General features: G+C 52.5%; 1 protein-coding gene across 1 annotated transcript in view; it reads left to right on the forward strand.

Moving 5' to 3' along the window:
• The first annotated feature begins 11,717 nt into the window (after positions 1-11,717).
• The window catches only part of LOC141729534 (serine/threonine-protein kinase pim-1-like), a 28,284-nt gene continuing 26,758 nt past the window's right edge, over positions 11,718-13,243 (forward strand). Inside the window, exon 1 of the mRNA XM_074544242.1 lies at positions 11,718-11,784. Coding sequence (XP_074400343.1) covers positions 11,718-11,784 — 67 coding nt within the window. The remainder of the gene's footprint in view (positions 11,785-13,243) is intronic.

Below are 13,243 nucleotides of genomic sequence, written 5' to 3' on the forward strand. Positions count from 1 at the left end.
GACAGGATGGGCTTTGGGGCTGGCAGGAGAAGCTGAGGGACCTGGGCTGCTGGAGCTGCTGAAGAGGAAGCCCAGGGCTCGTCCTGCAACTGCTCCATGGGTGGTTTAGGGGAATCACAGAATGAGCAAGGTTGGAAACGACTTTGGAGATCATGAAGTCTAACCTTTGCCCTGGCACTGCCTTGTGTCCTCTGAGCCTCCTCTTCTCCAGGATAAACAACTCCAGCTTCCTCAGCCACTCCTCACAGGACTTGTGCTCCAGACCCCTCCCCAGCCTTGTTGCCCTTCTCTGGACACGCTCCAGCCCCTCTATGTCCTTCCTAAATTGGCGCTTCAGAACTGGACACAGCATTCGAGGTGTGCTGTCACCAGTGCTGAGTGCAGGGGAAGAATCACTGCCCTGCTCCTGCTGGCCACACCATTCCTTATCCAGGCCAGGAGCCATTGGCCTTCTTGCCCACCTGGGCACACTGCTGGCTCATGTCCAGCCTGCTCTCCATCAGTGCCCCCAGGTCCCTTTCTGCCTGGCTGCTCTCCAGCCACTCTGTCCCCAGCCTGTAGTGCTGCAGGGGTTGTTTGGCCAAAGTGCAGGACCCAAAATTTGGAGTTGTTAAACCTCACCTTGTTGGATTTGGGCCCTGGATCCAGCCTGTCCAGGTCCCTCTGCAGAGCCCTCCTACCCTCCAGCAGATCACACTCACACCCAGCTTGGTGTCATCTGCAAATTTGCTGATGCTGGACTCAGTCCCCTCATGCAGATCATCAATGCAGACATTGAAATCCACGCTGGCTGGCTCTGAGCCCTCGGCCATCCTGTGGGTGCCCTGTGATGGCACTCAAGGTGATCTGTTCCATAACCTTGCCAGGCACCCAGGTCAGGCTGACAGGCCTGGAGTTCCCCAGCTCCTCCTTCCAGCCCTTCTTGGGGATGGGCTCACACTGGCACCTCCAGTCCTCTGGGACCTCCCTGCAGAGCCAGCACTGATGGTAAATGATGGAGAACAGCTCGAGAAGCTGCTCATCCATCAGCTGCTCATCCACCAGCTCCCTCATCCCCCTAGGACGGATCCTGTCTGATCTCACACACCTGCGAACATCTGAGTGGCTCAGCAGGTCACCAACTGCTTCCTCCTGGATTCTAGGGGGCTGTTCTGCTCCCTGTGCCCATCTACCAGCTCAGGAGAACACTTGTCCTGAGGACAGCCTGTCCTAATAGTGAAAACTGAGACAAACAAGATCTTAAGTAGAATAGGCTTTTCCTTATCTTTAGTTACTATATTCTCCACTGTACCTAAAAAAGAGGAGGGATTCTCCTTATCCCATGTTTTGCTATTAATTTTCTTTATAGAAAAATTTTCTATTATTTTTCAATAAAGTGGCCAGGTTAATCTCTAATTGATCTTTCACCTCTCGACTTTTCTTTCTACATGAATTAACATCCTTAAACACTTCCTAAGTTGCCTGACCTTCTGTCTGAAATTTATGCACCCTCTTTTTTCCCCTGAGTTCCTACAAAAGCTCCATGGGCAGCCAGGCCAGTCATTTTCCTCACTAGCTCACATATTTTGCCACACTGGGACAGGTTGCTCCCTCCTTCTTAAGATTACTTTCTTGAAATGTGTCCATCCTTCCTGTACCCTTTTGGTTTTAAGGGCTGTGTCCCTTCAAAGAATCAGGACCTGATTTGGTACTTCCCAAATCTGCATCCTAAATAGGCCAAAGTCTGCCCTTCCTAATTCCAGTGTAGAAGTTTTGTTGCTGCCCCTCCTTCTTTCACAGAACATTGAAAACTTGATTATTTCATGGTCACTGTTCCCCAGGCAGCCTCCGAGCCCCACATCTGCCACCAGCCCCTCTCTGTTTGTGAACAGCAGCAGCAGACAGAGCTTTCCTTGGGAGTGGGAGAGTCACCAAAAATTCTGTAAAGCAGAAAACTCCTTAGCACCAGTGTAGCATTAAGAAGCAGCATTCTTTATTCAGCTGGATGCACAGGGGATAGCTCCTCCCAAAGCCATGCGTGCTGAGTACAGGAAAGTTTCTGTTTATTTTCTGTATTTTGCACACATATTCATTGATTATCCCTGACTAAACACACATATGATATTCATTTCCCAAAATCATTAGCATATTTCCCCTCCCCTTTTTGCATGCATTCTTCTGTCCTGGGGGTCTCTCTGGTGGTCCCTGGTGGACGTGGACCCCAGTGTTCCACTGGACCTGGCTGAGCTGGCAGGACACTGAGGCGGCTGAACTTCCAGTTCCCCTTCTCACACAATGGGCATTGTGTGGTTTCCATAGGCCTGGGGTTTTGGAGAACAAGCTCCAGGTGTCAGCTCAGCTGGTGGAGACAATTTATCATCTGGCAACATGAGGTCACAGAGTGAGCTTTGACATCACAGAGTGGGTTATGTGTAGTGTTTGAGCAGCTATGACATCATATACTGCCTCTGTGACATCACAGATCCAACTGTGACATCAATGGGCAGAGGTCTAACATCACTGACCTGACTGTGACATCAGAGACCAGCTCTGTGACATTGGAGAATGGGCTCTGACATCACAGAGCAGGCTGTGACATCCAAGAGGGGCTGTGTGAGGTCACTGGGTTGGTCACTCTGCCCCAGCTCCCCTTCACAGTTTCTCCCAACGAGTCCAATGCTTTTCATGCCCAGCAGGGTCCCTGTCCCCTGGGATCCCCCCAGACCACCTGGAGCCACAGCCTCCATCAAAGGATGTTCCATAGGATCCACCCCAGAGCCTGACATGGGGACAAGGGGCCAGGGCTGTGTGACCAGTACATCAAGGACAGGGATTATACAGGTCACTGTGGCCTGGGTTGGGTTGCCCAGGGCAGGAAAGATGTCTGGCAGCTGGAGCAGGGTCTGGGAAGGGCCTCCAAAGTGGGGCTGGAGCCCTTGGGCTGTGAGAAGAGGCTGAGGGAGCTGGGCTGGTCCAGCCCGGAGCAGGGAAGGCTGAGGGGCTCCTCATGACAGCCTGGCAGTGCCAGCCAGGAGGGGATGGAGAACACAGAGCCAGGCTCTGCACAGGGGGCTGGGGGGAGACAAAAGCCAATGGGTGGAAGGGGAAAGAGGGGAGATCAGCCAGGACAGGAGGAGATGAAATGAGTCAGGCTGCTTTCAGCATTTCCTCAACACCAAGAGCAGCCTGACTCCCTTCTTCATCCACCACTGATAGATTTGCAAATCAGGAATTGTTTGAGCTGTTCTGTCTTCAGTCCAGGACAAGAATCCTGATACATTACCTTAATTGTGTTTATATGTATCACAGAACCATGTTTGTCAAAAATTAATTTTAGTATGCAAATCAGTTGTGAATAGTGGACTCATCAGACACTGCTGGGACATTTCACATGGCTCAGGGAAGAGTTTGTAATTGTGTGATTGTTATTTTAATTGTGTAATTTTTATTAAGTTGTATCCTGTTAAACTGTGGTCTGTTGGGTAGGTCCAGTGTGGGCTGGAGGGAGTTCAGATTTGCACAAGGCTGCTCTGAGTGCCAGCCTTGGATAAAGGAAATGGTGGGGTGGGGGTAGGGACAGAGTCTGATTGATTGTCAGCCATGAAGGGTTCTATTTTCATGCCCAGTCAAACTGCATGTGGAGGTACTTGGATTCAATGTCAATTGGAGATTCCACATGTCAATGAATTACTAGTAAAAAAAAAATTACAGGACCTGAAAAAAAAAATTCTTGCTGTTTTTTTAAATTCAGAGTATGCACATTGAATTGGCTTCTGAAATCTGACTAATCAACCACAAAAGATTTGAACACTTAAATCAAATTGTTCCCAGAGGCTTAGCTTGTTAAGGTGTTCTGAATGTTAATGAGCCCTGGGTCACTGAATTCCTGCACTGAAGAGCTGAAGGCTGAACAAGCCTCTGGAGCAGGAAAATTCAGCAGCAGCCTCCAAGGTGCTGAGGATGTCAGCAGCCCCCACTGAGGCCATCCCTGCCCAGAGACCATGGGGGAATGGGCAGACAAGGAGAGCGTCCCTGGGGCTGGGGCAGCACAACTCAGAGGCACCAGCAGCTCCAGCTGGGAAATGGAGTGTGGAATGGGGCTGGGAAAGCCCTGCCTGGGCTGGGCCAAGCAGGACACACAAGCCCTGACTTCCATCCAGTAGAAAACTCTGTCAAGGAGATATTTAAAAGGAGTTACAGATGTTTGTGTATTCTGAGTTGGACTTCCTGGAAAAATACCAACCAGAGATCCTCAGGAGCTCAAAACACAAAACAGCCTTTACTGGTAACTTTGGAAAATCAGAGAAACTTTGGCAAAAGATTTATTTTGACATTCAATGAACAAAAAACACTTCTCAAAGCATTGACTTGGCCCATTCAACGTCACACACTCTAAGCTATTTGAATTTTACATTTATCAAATTTGCAAAATGACCGAAAAAGAAGAAAAGGACAGAAAGAGAGAGAGGCAAAAAAGATACAGAGAAGCACATACACAGCTACCAACTCCTGAATTCCAGCACTGTTCAGATGGAAATTCCAAGAGGAGGTAGGGTCAAGATGTGTGCTTGCCTTGTGGTCAGCCTTCAATACCCCTTGGTCTTCCTGGTCCCTTCCCTCAGGTGGGCCTTGGGCTCATTTGGTCCCTCAGGAGCTGGGCTGGGACTGCAGAGGTGGCTGTGGAGCATTGCCTGTGCTGGGCCAGGGACTGGCAGCCTCTGCTGGGCTGGGAGAGAGGCTCTGGGGGGATTGGGGTTCCAAGGCAGGGCAAGACTGGACCTACCCCTTCCTCCCCCACATACAAAATGTTTTGAGCCAACAATCTCTTTGAGACTGTCACAATAGGGAATGTTGGAGGTGAAACCCCAATTCTGGCCATGGGCACCTGGATGAGGAGGAGAGTTCTTTTCCATAGGAAGGAAAGCACAGAGCCCCAGTGTCTGGAGACCCTCACTAGGCCAAGGCCTGGCAGACTTGTCAGTAATGGCAGATTTATTCTGGGACCAGTATTTGGATATAGGGAATGTTTTAGGTGGAATCCAATTTCGACCATGGGCACCTGGAGAAGCAGGACAGTTCTTTTCCATAGGAAGAAGAACACAGAGCCTAACCCAGGGTTTTGGGGACAGATGAGAGGTGATTCTTGTGAAGCCATTGCCAACCAGACTTTTCCTGGCAATATTCCTATGGGAACAATCTTTGTATATAAGGAAATTTGGAGGAGAAATCCTAATTCTGGCTATGGGTGCCTGGAGGAGAAGGACAGTTCTTTTCCATTGGGAAGGAAAGCACAGAGCGCCAGTGTTTCAGCAGCAGATGAGAAGAGACCCTCTACATGCCAAGGTCATCTGGGCCAGTCAGGCAGCCAACGAGAGGCCAAACCAGCCAGATCTGTTTCATGTTCCCTTGCTTTTATGAGGCCTTGCAGTATCACCATGGTCCCCTTGGTTCCATGGGGCCCCGCAGTGTCACAATGGTGCTTTGATTCCATGGGGTCCAACAGTGTCACAAAGGCCCCCAGGTTCAATGGGGTCCCAGAGTGTCACAATGGTCCCAGGAATTCCATGAGGCCTTGCAGTGTCACAATGGTCTCCATTGTTCCACAGGCCCCAAAATGTCACATCACTCCTCTGTTCCATAAGCTCTGCAATATCACAGTGGACCTTTGGACCCTGGGGGTTTGCTGTGTCACAATGGTCTCCTTTGGCTCCACAGTGTCACAATGGACCACTGATGACATGAGGCCCTGCAATGTCACAATGGTTGGTTCCATGCAGCCCTGAAGTGTCACAAAGGCCTCTTGGTTTCACAAGGCCTCACAGCATCACAATGGTCCTCGTGGTTCTCTAGGGACCTCCAGGGTCACAATGGTCTCACTGGTTCCATGGGGCCTCATACTGTCACAATGGTCTCCATGATTCCATGAGGTCCTGCAGTGTCACAATGGACCTTTGGCTCCATGGCATCTCACAGTGTCACAAATGGCCCCTTGGTCTCATGACACCCCAAAGTTTCACAATGGTCTCCACGGTTCCATGAAGCTCCGCAGTGTCACAATGGTCCCTTGGTTTGATGGGGCCTCACAGTGTCACAATGATCCCTACATTCCATGGAGCCGCACAGCGTCAGTACACTACCCTTGGTTGCATGAGGCCCAGCAATGTCACAGTGCTCTCCATGATTCCATGAGGCTCAACAGTGTCACAATGGTCCCTTGGTCTCACAGGGCTCCACAGTGTCACAATGGTCCCTTGGTGCCACAGAGCCCCACAGTGTCACAATGGTCCCTTGGTCTCACAGGGCCCCACAGTGTCACAATGCTCTCTTGGTTCCATGGTCCTGTGCTGCTGCATTCCTCCCTCCCTTTTCAGGACGCCCTGCCAGCTGAGAAATGCTCCTTAGGGCTCAGCCTCGTCCAACAGCCCCTGGGCTCAGCTCCTCTGCAGCTCATCACAAACACTGTCTGCTCCAGGCACTGCTGCTGCCCAATCAGCTCCTGGTTCCTGGTTAAGGTCTGAGTTCAGTTCTGTTAAGTTTGGGCTCTGTTAAATGTCCTTGTGTCACACACACACACAGGGACAGTTCTTGATTCATTTCTGTTGTGGTTGCCTGGATTCTGTTTGGTTTTGTTGTTGCTTTGTTTCCCTGGTGTGCCTGAAGTGTCCAGTCAGGAGCAGAGTAAATCTTGGCAATGAACTTTGTGCTGCTGTCCCTTACTATTAAATCTGGTTTTTGCTGATCCCTTGCTGGGGATTTTTCAGCGTTCTCAAGCCCTCGTTCGTAACAGGGTGAAGGAGCCCTGGCCCAGGCTCTGGCCCTGGGGGACACGGGGACACTGCCAGGGCGTCCCTGTCCCCCTGTGCCACCCCCAGGGCCCCGGCCCCGGTCCCCGTGTCAGGCTCTGGGGTCGATCTCGTGGAACATCCTCTGGGGAAGGCTGTGGGGCCGGGGGCGGGGGGACCCGGGGAGACAGGGGACCCTGCTGTGCACGAGCAGGGTTGGACTGCTCTGGGGGGAGCTGTGAGGGGGCCGGGACAGAGTGACCTCCCCAGTGACCTCACACAGCCCCTGTGATGTCACACAGCCACTGTGAGGTCGCACAGCCCCTGTGATGTCACACAGACCCCTGTGATGTTACACAGCTGCTCTGGGATGTCACAGAAGGTGCTGTGATGTCAAAGAGTCACACTGCGATGTCACAGTTTGTTCTGTGATGTCACAGGCTGCTCCATGATGTTACACAGCCACCCAGTGATGTCACAACCCATTCTCTCATGTCAGAGAGCCACCCTCTAAGATGGCAAGGTTCTATGGCCTCACTCTATGATGTCACAGACAGCTATGTGATGTCACAATCCCCTCAGTGATGGAACAAAACCCTCTCTGTGATGTCATACTGCCACTCTGTAATGTCACAACACACATTTTGATGTCACATATCACTCTATGATGTCATACAGCCATGCCTTGATGCCACAACCTGCTCTGTGATGTCACAGAATCCTCTCTATGATGCCATAGCTGCTCAGTGACCTCACTCAACAAACTCTTTGATGTCACCATCACACCTGTGGCCTCACACAGCCCACTCTGTGCTGTCACACAGCCCCTGGCTGACATCCCACCTGCTCTGTGCCTCTATGACACAGCCACAGAGGTGCTGCTGTGACACAGCCCCCTCTGGGACATGCCACAGCCCCTGCCAGTGCTGAGCCCCTGTGAGCTCTGTCTGTGCCCTGCTGGTGTCCCTGAGGGGCCCTGGCAGTGCCCCAGCCCTGCTGGGCTGTGCACAGGAGCTGCTCCTGGCCAGAGCTGTCTCTCTGCAGCGCTGCCCTTGCCAGGAGCTGCCTCTGGGCCAGGAGCCCAGCCCAGCTCAGCAGCACAGACACAGCACAGGGACTTTAATGACCCTCTGGGGCTTTGGTGCTCTTTGCATCAGACTCAGTCTCTCACCTCTGAGTGTGCTCAAAGAACTTCGTGGGGACTCAAAAAGAGGGTGAAACACTGAAGTTTCTCCTACTTTAAATAGATCTTTCTGAGGGACAGGACTGATAAAATGTCCCAGATTCCAGGTAGAGCAGAACACTGGTGGCAGTCATGACAGGTGGGGACAAGGAAGGGAAAGGTGTTTCTGCTGCTGAGCAAACCTGTGTCTCTGTCCCTGCAGGCTATCAGCATCCCCCAGGTGCCCCACCTGGCTGGCCCCTTCCTTTGCTGACAGCTCTGCCTCCTGCCTGTCTCTGCCTGCCCACACAAAGCCTTGGGCTGCTCCAGGCTCCTGCTGGGGACGTGCTGCACCACAGCCCTGCCCTGCCAGGGAAATTCCTTTCTCCTGGTGTTTAGTCTGGACCTTCCAAGCTGCAGTTGTTGCTATTATGTCTTCTTCAAGCTCATTCCTACTATGAAGAAAAGTTCCAGCCACTCTAAAACCACCCTTCCATCCCTCCATGGCTACTCCTGTTCTCTCCCCAGTCTTCACACCACTGACCCCAGATCCATCAGCCTCTACCTGCTGGTTTTGTGATGAGGCCTCCAAACCCCATCCTGGGAGACTTTTGTGTCTTCTCCAAGGTCTGTGAAAATGGAAAAATAATGGTCAAAGGAATTTTCTCCCAAATGTTGCCTTGACAGAACAAGGGTCAATATCTCTAAACTAAACAAGGGTGGATTTACATTTGTTAGAAGGAGGGAATATTTTACAGCGATGAGAGTGGCACAAAACTGCAGCTCTTTTTCCAGAGAAGTGGATTCCCCATCCCAGGAATTGTCCAAGATCAGGAGTTTTGTGCAGCCTGACCCAGTGAAAACCCTCTCATCCCCAGGGACAGAACTCCTCTTGTGTGGGTTCTCTGATGTGCTGGGTGCCCTCACAAGGCTTCTGGCCAGAATATCTTCTGAGGGCAGCCAGGCTGCTGCAGGGGCAGTAACCTCACAGCCATCACCATGGCAGCCCTGTCCCCTGGGCCTGGCTCTCCCCTTTCCTCTGCCCCTGCCTTGGCTCTGCTGCCATGAAGAGTTTTGTCATTAATATCTTGTCCCCAAGGTGCTGAGGCCAATGGCTTCCCAGTCAGGCTCCTGGAGCAGAAGTGGCTTTTCAGAGCCCAGCCAGGAATGAGCCCTGAGGCAGCAGCTCTGCAGGGGTGGCCACCAGGCCGGGCTGCCAAGGGAGGCTTCTGGCCATGGCCTGCAAGCAGCTGCTGCTGCCAAGGTGCCTTTGGTGCCTCAGGCTCCCCCTGGCACAGCTCCCAGCACGGCACTCTGCCCTTGTGCCTGAGCCCTTCCCTGTGCTGGGGCTGGCCTGGGGCTTTTCCTGCAACGGGACCTGCCCTGCTGATGGCACAGGAAAGGCAGTTCCTGCTGGAGCAGGAGGCTCTGCCTGCAATGGCCTCCAACAACTCCAGACAGGCCCTGCTGACTTCAAAATTGTTGGCTAGAGCACTATATTCTAATAATTGCTATAGCTCCTGAACTGTGGAGTAAATAACTATGCTAGTGATCTTTCCATCTGATCATGATCAGAATAAGCCAGAGACATATTTATATAAATTAATCTGGTATTCTATCATTAATCCTGTGGGAAAAAATGTGTTGAAGTGGAATTCCACCTGTTCAATCTTTTACACCTTTGACAAAGTCTGGGGCTGGGATTGGATCCAGCCACTCCCAGTCTCCTCTCTTAGAAGGAATTTTAGAAGTCTACGATCCCTGCAGGGGTTTGAGGAACCATGGTGGCTACAGGGTGTCATTTCTTCACCTCATGACTCATCAGAAGTTTTTCCAATAAAGAAATAAAGCTTTTGCCTGAAGCTCCCTCTGTACTCATGACAGGATCCACTGTGAGTGTCTGGAACATCCCGGCTCTTTGGCAGCCTGGGGACTCCTGGGATGTCACCGTGGAGCCCCCGTGAGTGCCTGTGACAGATCGGTGCCTTTGCAGCCCAAAGTCCCTCTGGGATGTCACCATGGAATGGCTGTGACTGCCTCTGACCACACGGCTCTTTACCATCCCCAGAAACCCCTGGGAGGTGTCCATGGAGCCCCTGTCTGTGCCTGTGACATTCCAGCTCTGGAACAGCCTGGAGACTCTTGGAAAGTCCCTATGGAAGCCCTCTGAGGGCCCGTGACTAATCTGATCCTTAGTAGACAACCATCACCAGGCCCCTGTTGCTATGGTCAGTATCCATGGCAATCATCACCAGCCTCCTGTTGCTATGGTCAGTTTCCATGGCAACCATCACCAGCCCCCTGTTGCTATGGGCAGTCCCTTTGCAGCTCCATGGAGACCCCATGCCAGGGGTGGTTGCCATGAACACCAGCTCAAGCCTGCAGCCACAGCCCGTTGCCATGGCAACCATTGGCAGCCCCTCCCCCCATCCCCAGGCTCATGGGATCCCAGAACCACAGGATTGGCTGAGCTGGGAGGGACCCAGCAGGATCCTCCAGTCCGACTGCTGGCCCTGCACAGGACACCCCAACAATGCCAGCCTGGGCCTGGCAGCGCTGTCCAAACGCTGCTGAAGTTCAGAGAGCCCTGGAGCTGGGACCCTTCCCTGGAGAGCCTGGGCAGGGCCCCAGCAGCCTCTGGGCAAAAACCTTTTCCTGACATCCAACCTGAGCCTGCCCCAACTCAGCTGCAGCCGTTCCCTCCACTCCTGTCCCTGGGCACCAGAGGGAAGAGGTTCCCACAGCCCCAGAGAGGGACCCGCTCCCAAGGCTGTTGCCACAGCCACCAGGGCTGGGAACAGCTGGGATGCTCGGTTTTCACGGGCCGGGGTTCAGGAATGGGACTCCCCAAATTCCTGCTCCCGCTAAAACTGCGCTGCCCTCGCTGCCCTCCCACCTCTGGTGGAAAGAACAAAAGGCAAAGATCCCGGGCTGGGATAAGAAAAATTTATTGGGAACAGCAACGAGATAAGGAACAAATAAGAACAGAAATAATACTGGTAACAGAAAGGATAAAATAAAGGGAAAACTACAACACAACTGGCTGTCTCTACCCGGCCACAATTTTCCACTGCCTGGAAAGGACACCCTTCTTCTCAGGAGAGAGAGAGAGTCCCTTCCCTTCCTCTGGCAATGTCCTGAGGTGGGAGAGAATATAATGACATGGTCATGCCCAGACCCTCATGTGTTTTTTCAGAGCCACATCATGTCCATTGGCAGGGGCAGGAAAAGGTACAAGTGTTTTCCCAGCCTAGATCACAGGAAACATCGATCACCAGGGCTCTGCTTAACATGGGGCCACCATGGGGGTTGAAGCTGGAGCAGTGCACGAAGCTCCTCCTGCACTTGGGGCATTGGCAGAGCTTACTTTACCGGTGCCTCCTTTGGTGTCTGGTCAAGTGAGAGCTCCGGGTGAAGCTCTTCCCACACTGGGGACACTCGTAGGGCCTCTCACCAGTGTGGATGCGCCGGTGCCTGATGAGGGTGCAGTTGTGCTTGAAGCCCTTCCCACAGTCGGGGCAGCAGAAGGGCCTCTCCTCTATGTGAATCTGCTGGTGGCAGAGGAGATTGGAGCTGGTGTGAAACCTCTTCCCACATGTTGGGCACTTGTAGGGCCTCTCCCCAGTGTGGATGCGCTGGTGGGTCACAAGGTGGGAGCTGCAGCTGAAGCCCTTCCCACATTCTCCACACTCGTAGGGCCATTCCCCAGTGTGGATCATCTGGTGGCTGATCAGGGTGCTGCGCTGCCTGAAGCTCTTCCCACACTCCAAGCACTTGTGGGGCTTCTCCTTATCATGAAGCTGCTCCTGGGCCATCAGTTCCAAAAACTGGCTGAAGCTCTGTCCACCGTCCTGGCTCTGGGTAAGTGTTTCCTCCTCAGAGCACCCTGGGCTGGGTTTGGAGCCCCTCTTCCAGCAGGATCTCTGGGGATTTTCCTCCCCATTAGAATTCTGCACTGTGGAGTCAATCAAAACAGCCTCTTCCATGAGGTTCTGCCAAGGAGATTTTTCCTCCCTGGTCTCCATCATCAGCTTTTTGTCTGGGGAAGGAAGGGCAAGGAGAAGATGGGATTTGCCTCCATTCCAGAAGGAAGGGGAAGGAGATCCCCCCAGTGCATCCCCATCAGGACGGTCTTGGCAGCAGGGTTGTCCTGCAGCCGGGGGCTGTGCTGGGCTGGGAGATGGAGCAAGAGAGAGGGGGAAAGGGGCACTGACTTCCTCTTCACCTGCCTGGGTGTCCCAGGGCTCCTTCCTCTTCCTCACAGCCTCCTCCTCCATCCAATCAAGGTTTGGGAATGGGAAATCCTGTTCTGGGAAGAAAACAAAGGGTGCGCACATCGTCTTTTGTTCCGGAATCTGTGCTGGGCTGGGAGATGGAGCAGGAGAGAGGGGGAAGGGAGCACTGACTTCCTCCTCACCTGCCTGGGTGTCCTGGGGCTCCTTCCTCTTCCTCGCAGCCTCCTCCTCCATCCAATCAAGATTTGGGAATGGGAAATCCTGTTCTGGGAAGAAAACAAAGGGTGCGCACATTCTCTTTTGTTCTGGTTTGGAGGCAAACCTGGGGGAGAGTCTAAGTCAGAATTACAATTTAAGAAGAAAATGAAGGTCAAGGCAATGATACAGAAACACTGCCTTAAACTGGCAGAGTCAGGATATAACCTGACACCCTGTTGGTCAGGGTGGTGGCTGCAGTCCCAATAAATGGTGGCTGTAGTCCTGTTGGAGTGATCAACGTGATTCTGTCAGAGCAGTGATCCTGTAAAAGGGTCTGGTCTTCCTCTGAAGGTCCAGTGATGGTTATGGAGCTCTTGTCCTCTGGGAATCCAGTAGGCAAGCTGTTCCTGGTGTTGCCAGCCTCAGCTTATATCCAGGTAGGAATGCTTGGATCCTCCCCATGGGTGGAGCATCCCACAATGGGATGATGGAATTTTATCAGTCCTGCAGTGACACTCAATGGCCCATTCACAGAAGATATCTCCCCTGGAGGGCGTTATCAGGGCTGAGTCATGGAAGAGATAAAGAACACTGCCCTGCCTTTTTATAGCAGTTGATGAAGATGGGGATTGAGAACATGCATTTGGTTACATCTTGCATGGCAACCTGAAACAGTGGGGTAATCCCTGCTCAGGGGGTGAACACCACCCCCCTTACCCAAACTGGCTCAGCTGTAAAACCCCCACCCTGGGAAGGGCACACACATAGGGACAATGTCACACTTGCTTTGCTCCAGGGGAGGTCTCTGTCCCTGTCATTCCCTTGCGCTCTCCCTCTTTTCTCTTTCTTTCCATCTCTCTCTCTACCTCATATTTACTGTTCAATAA

Source organism: Zonotrichia albicollis, chromosome 7, assembly GCF_047830755.1.
Source record: "Zonotrichia albicollis isolate bZonAlb1 chromosome 7, bZonAlb1.hap1, whole genome shotgun sequence".
Taxonomy (NCBI): domain Eukaryota; kingdom Metazoa; phylum Chordata; class Aves; order Passeriformes; family Passerellidae; genus Zonotrichia; species Zonotrichia albicollis.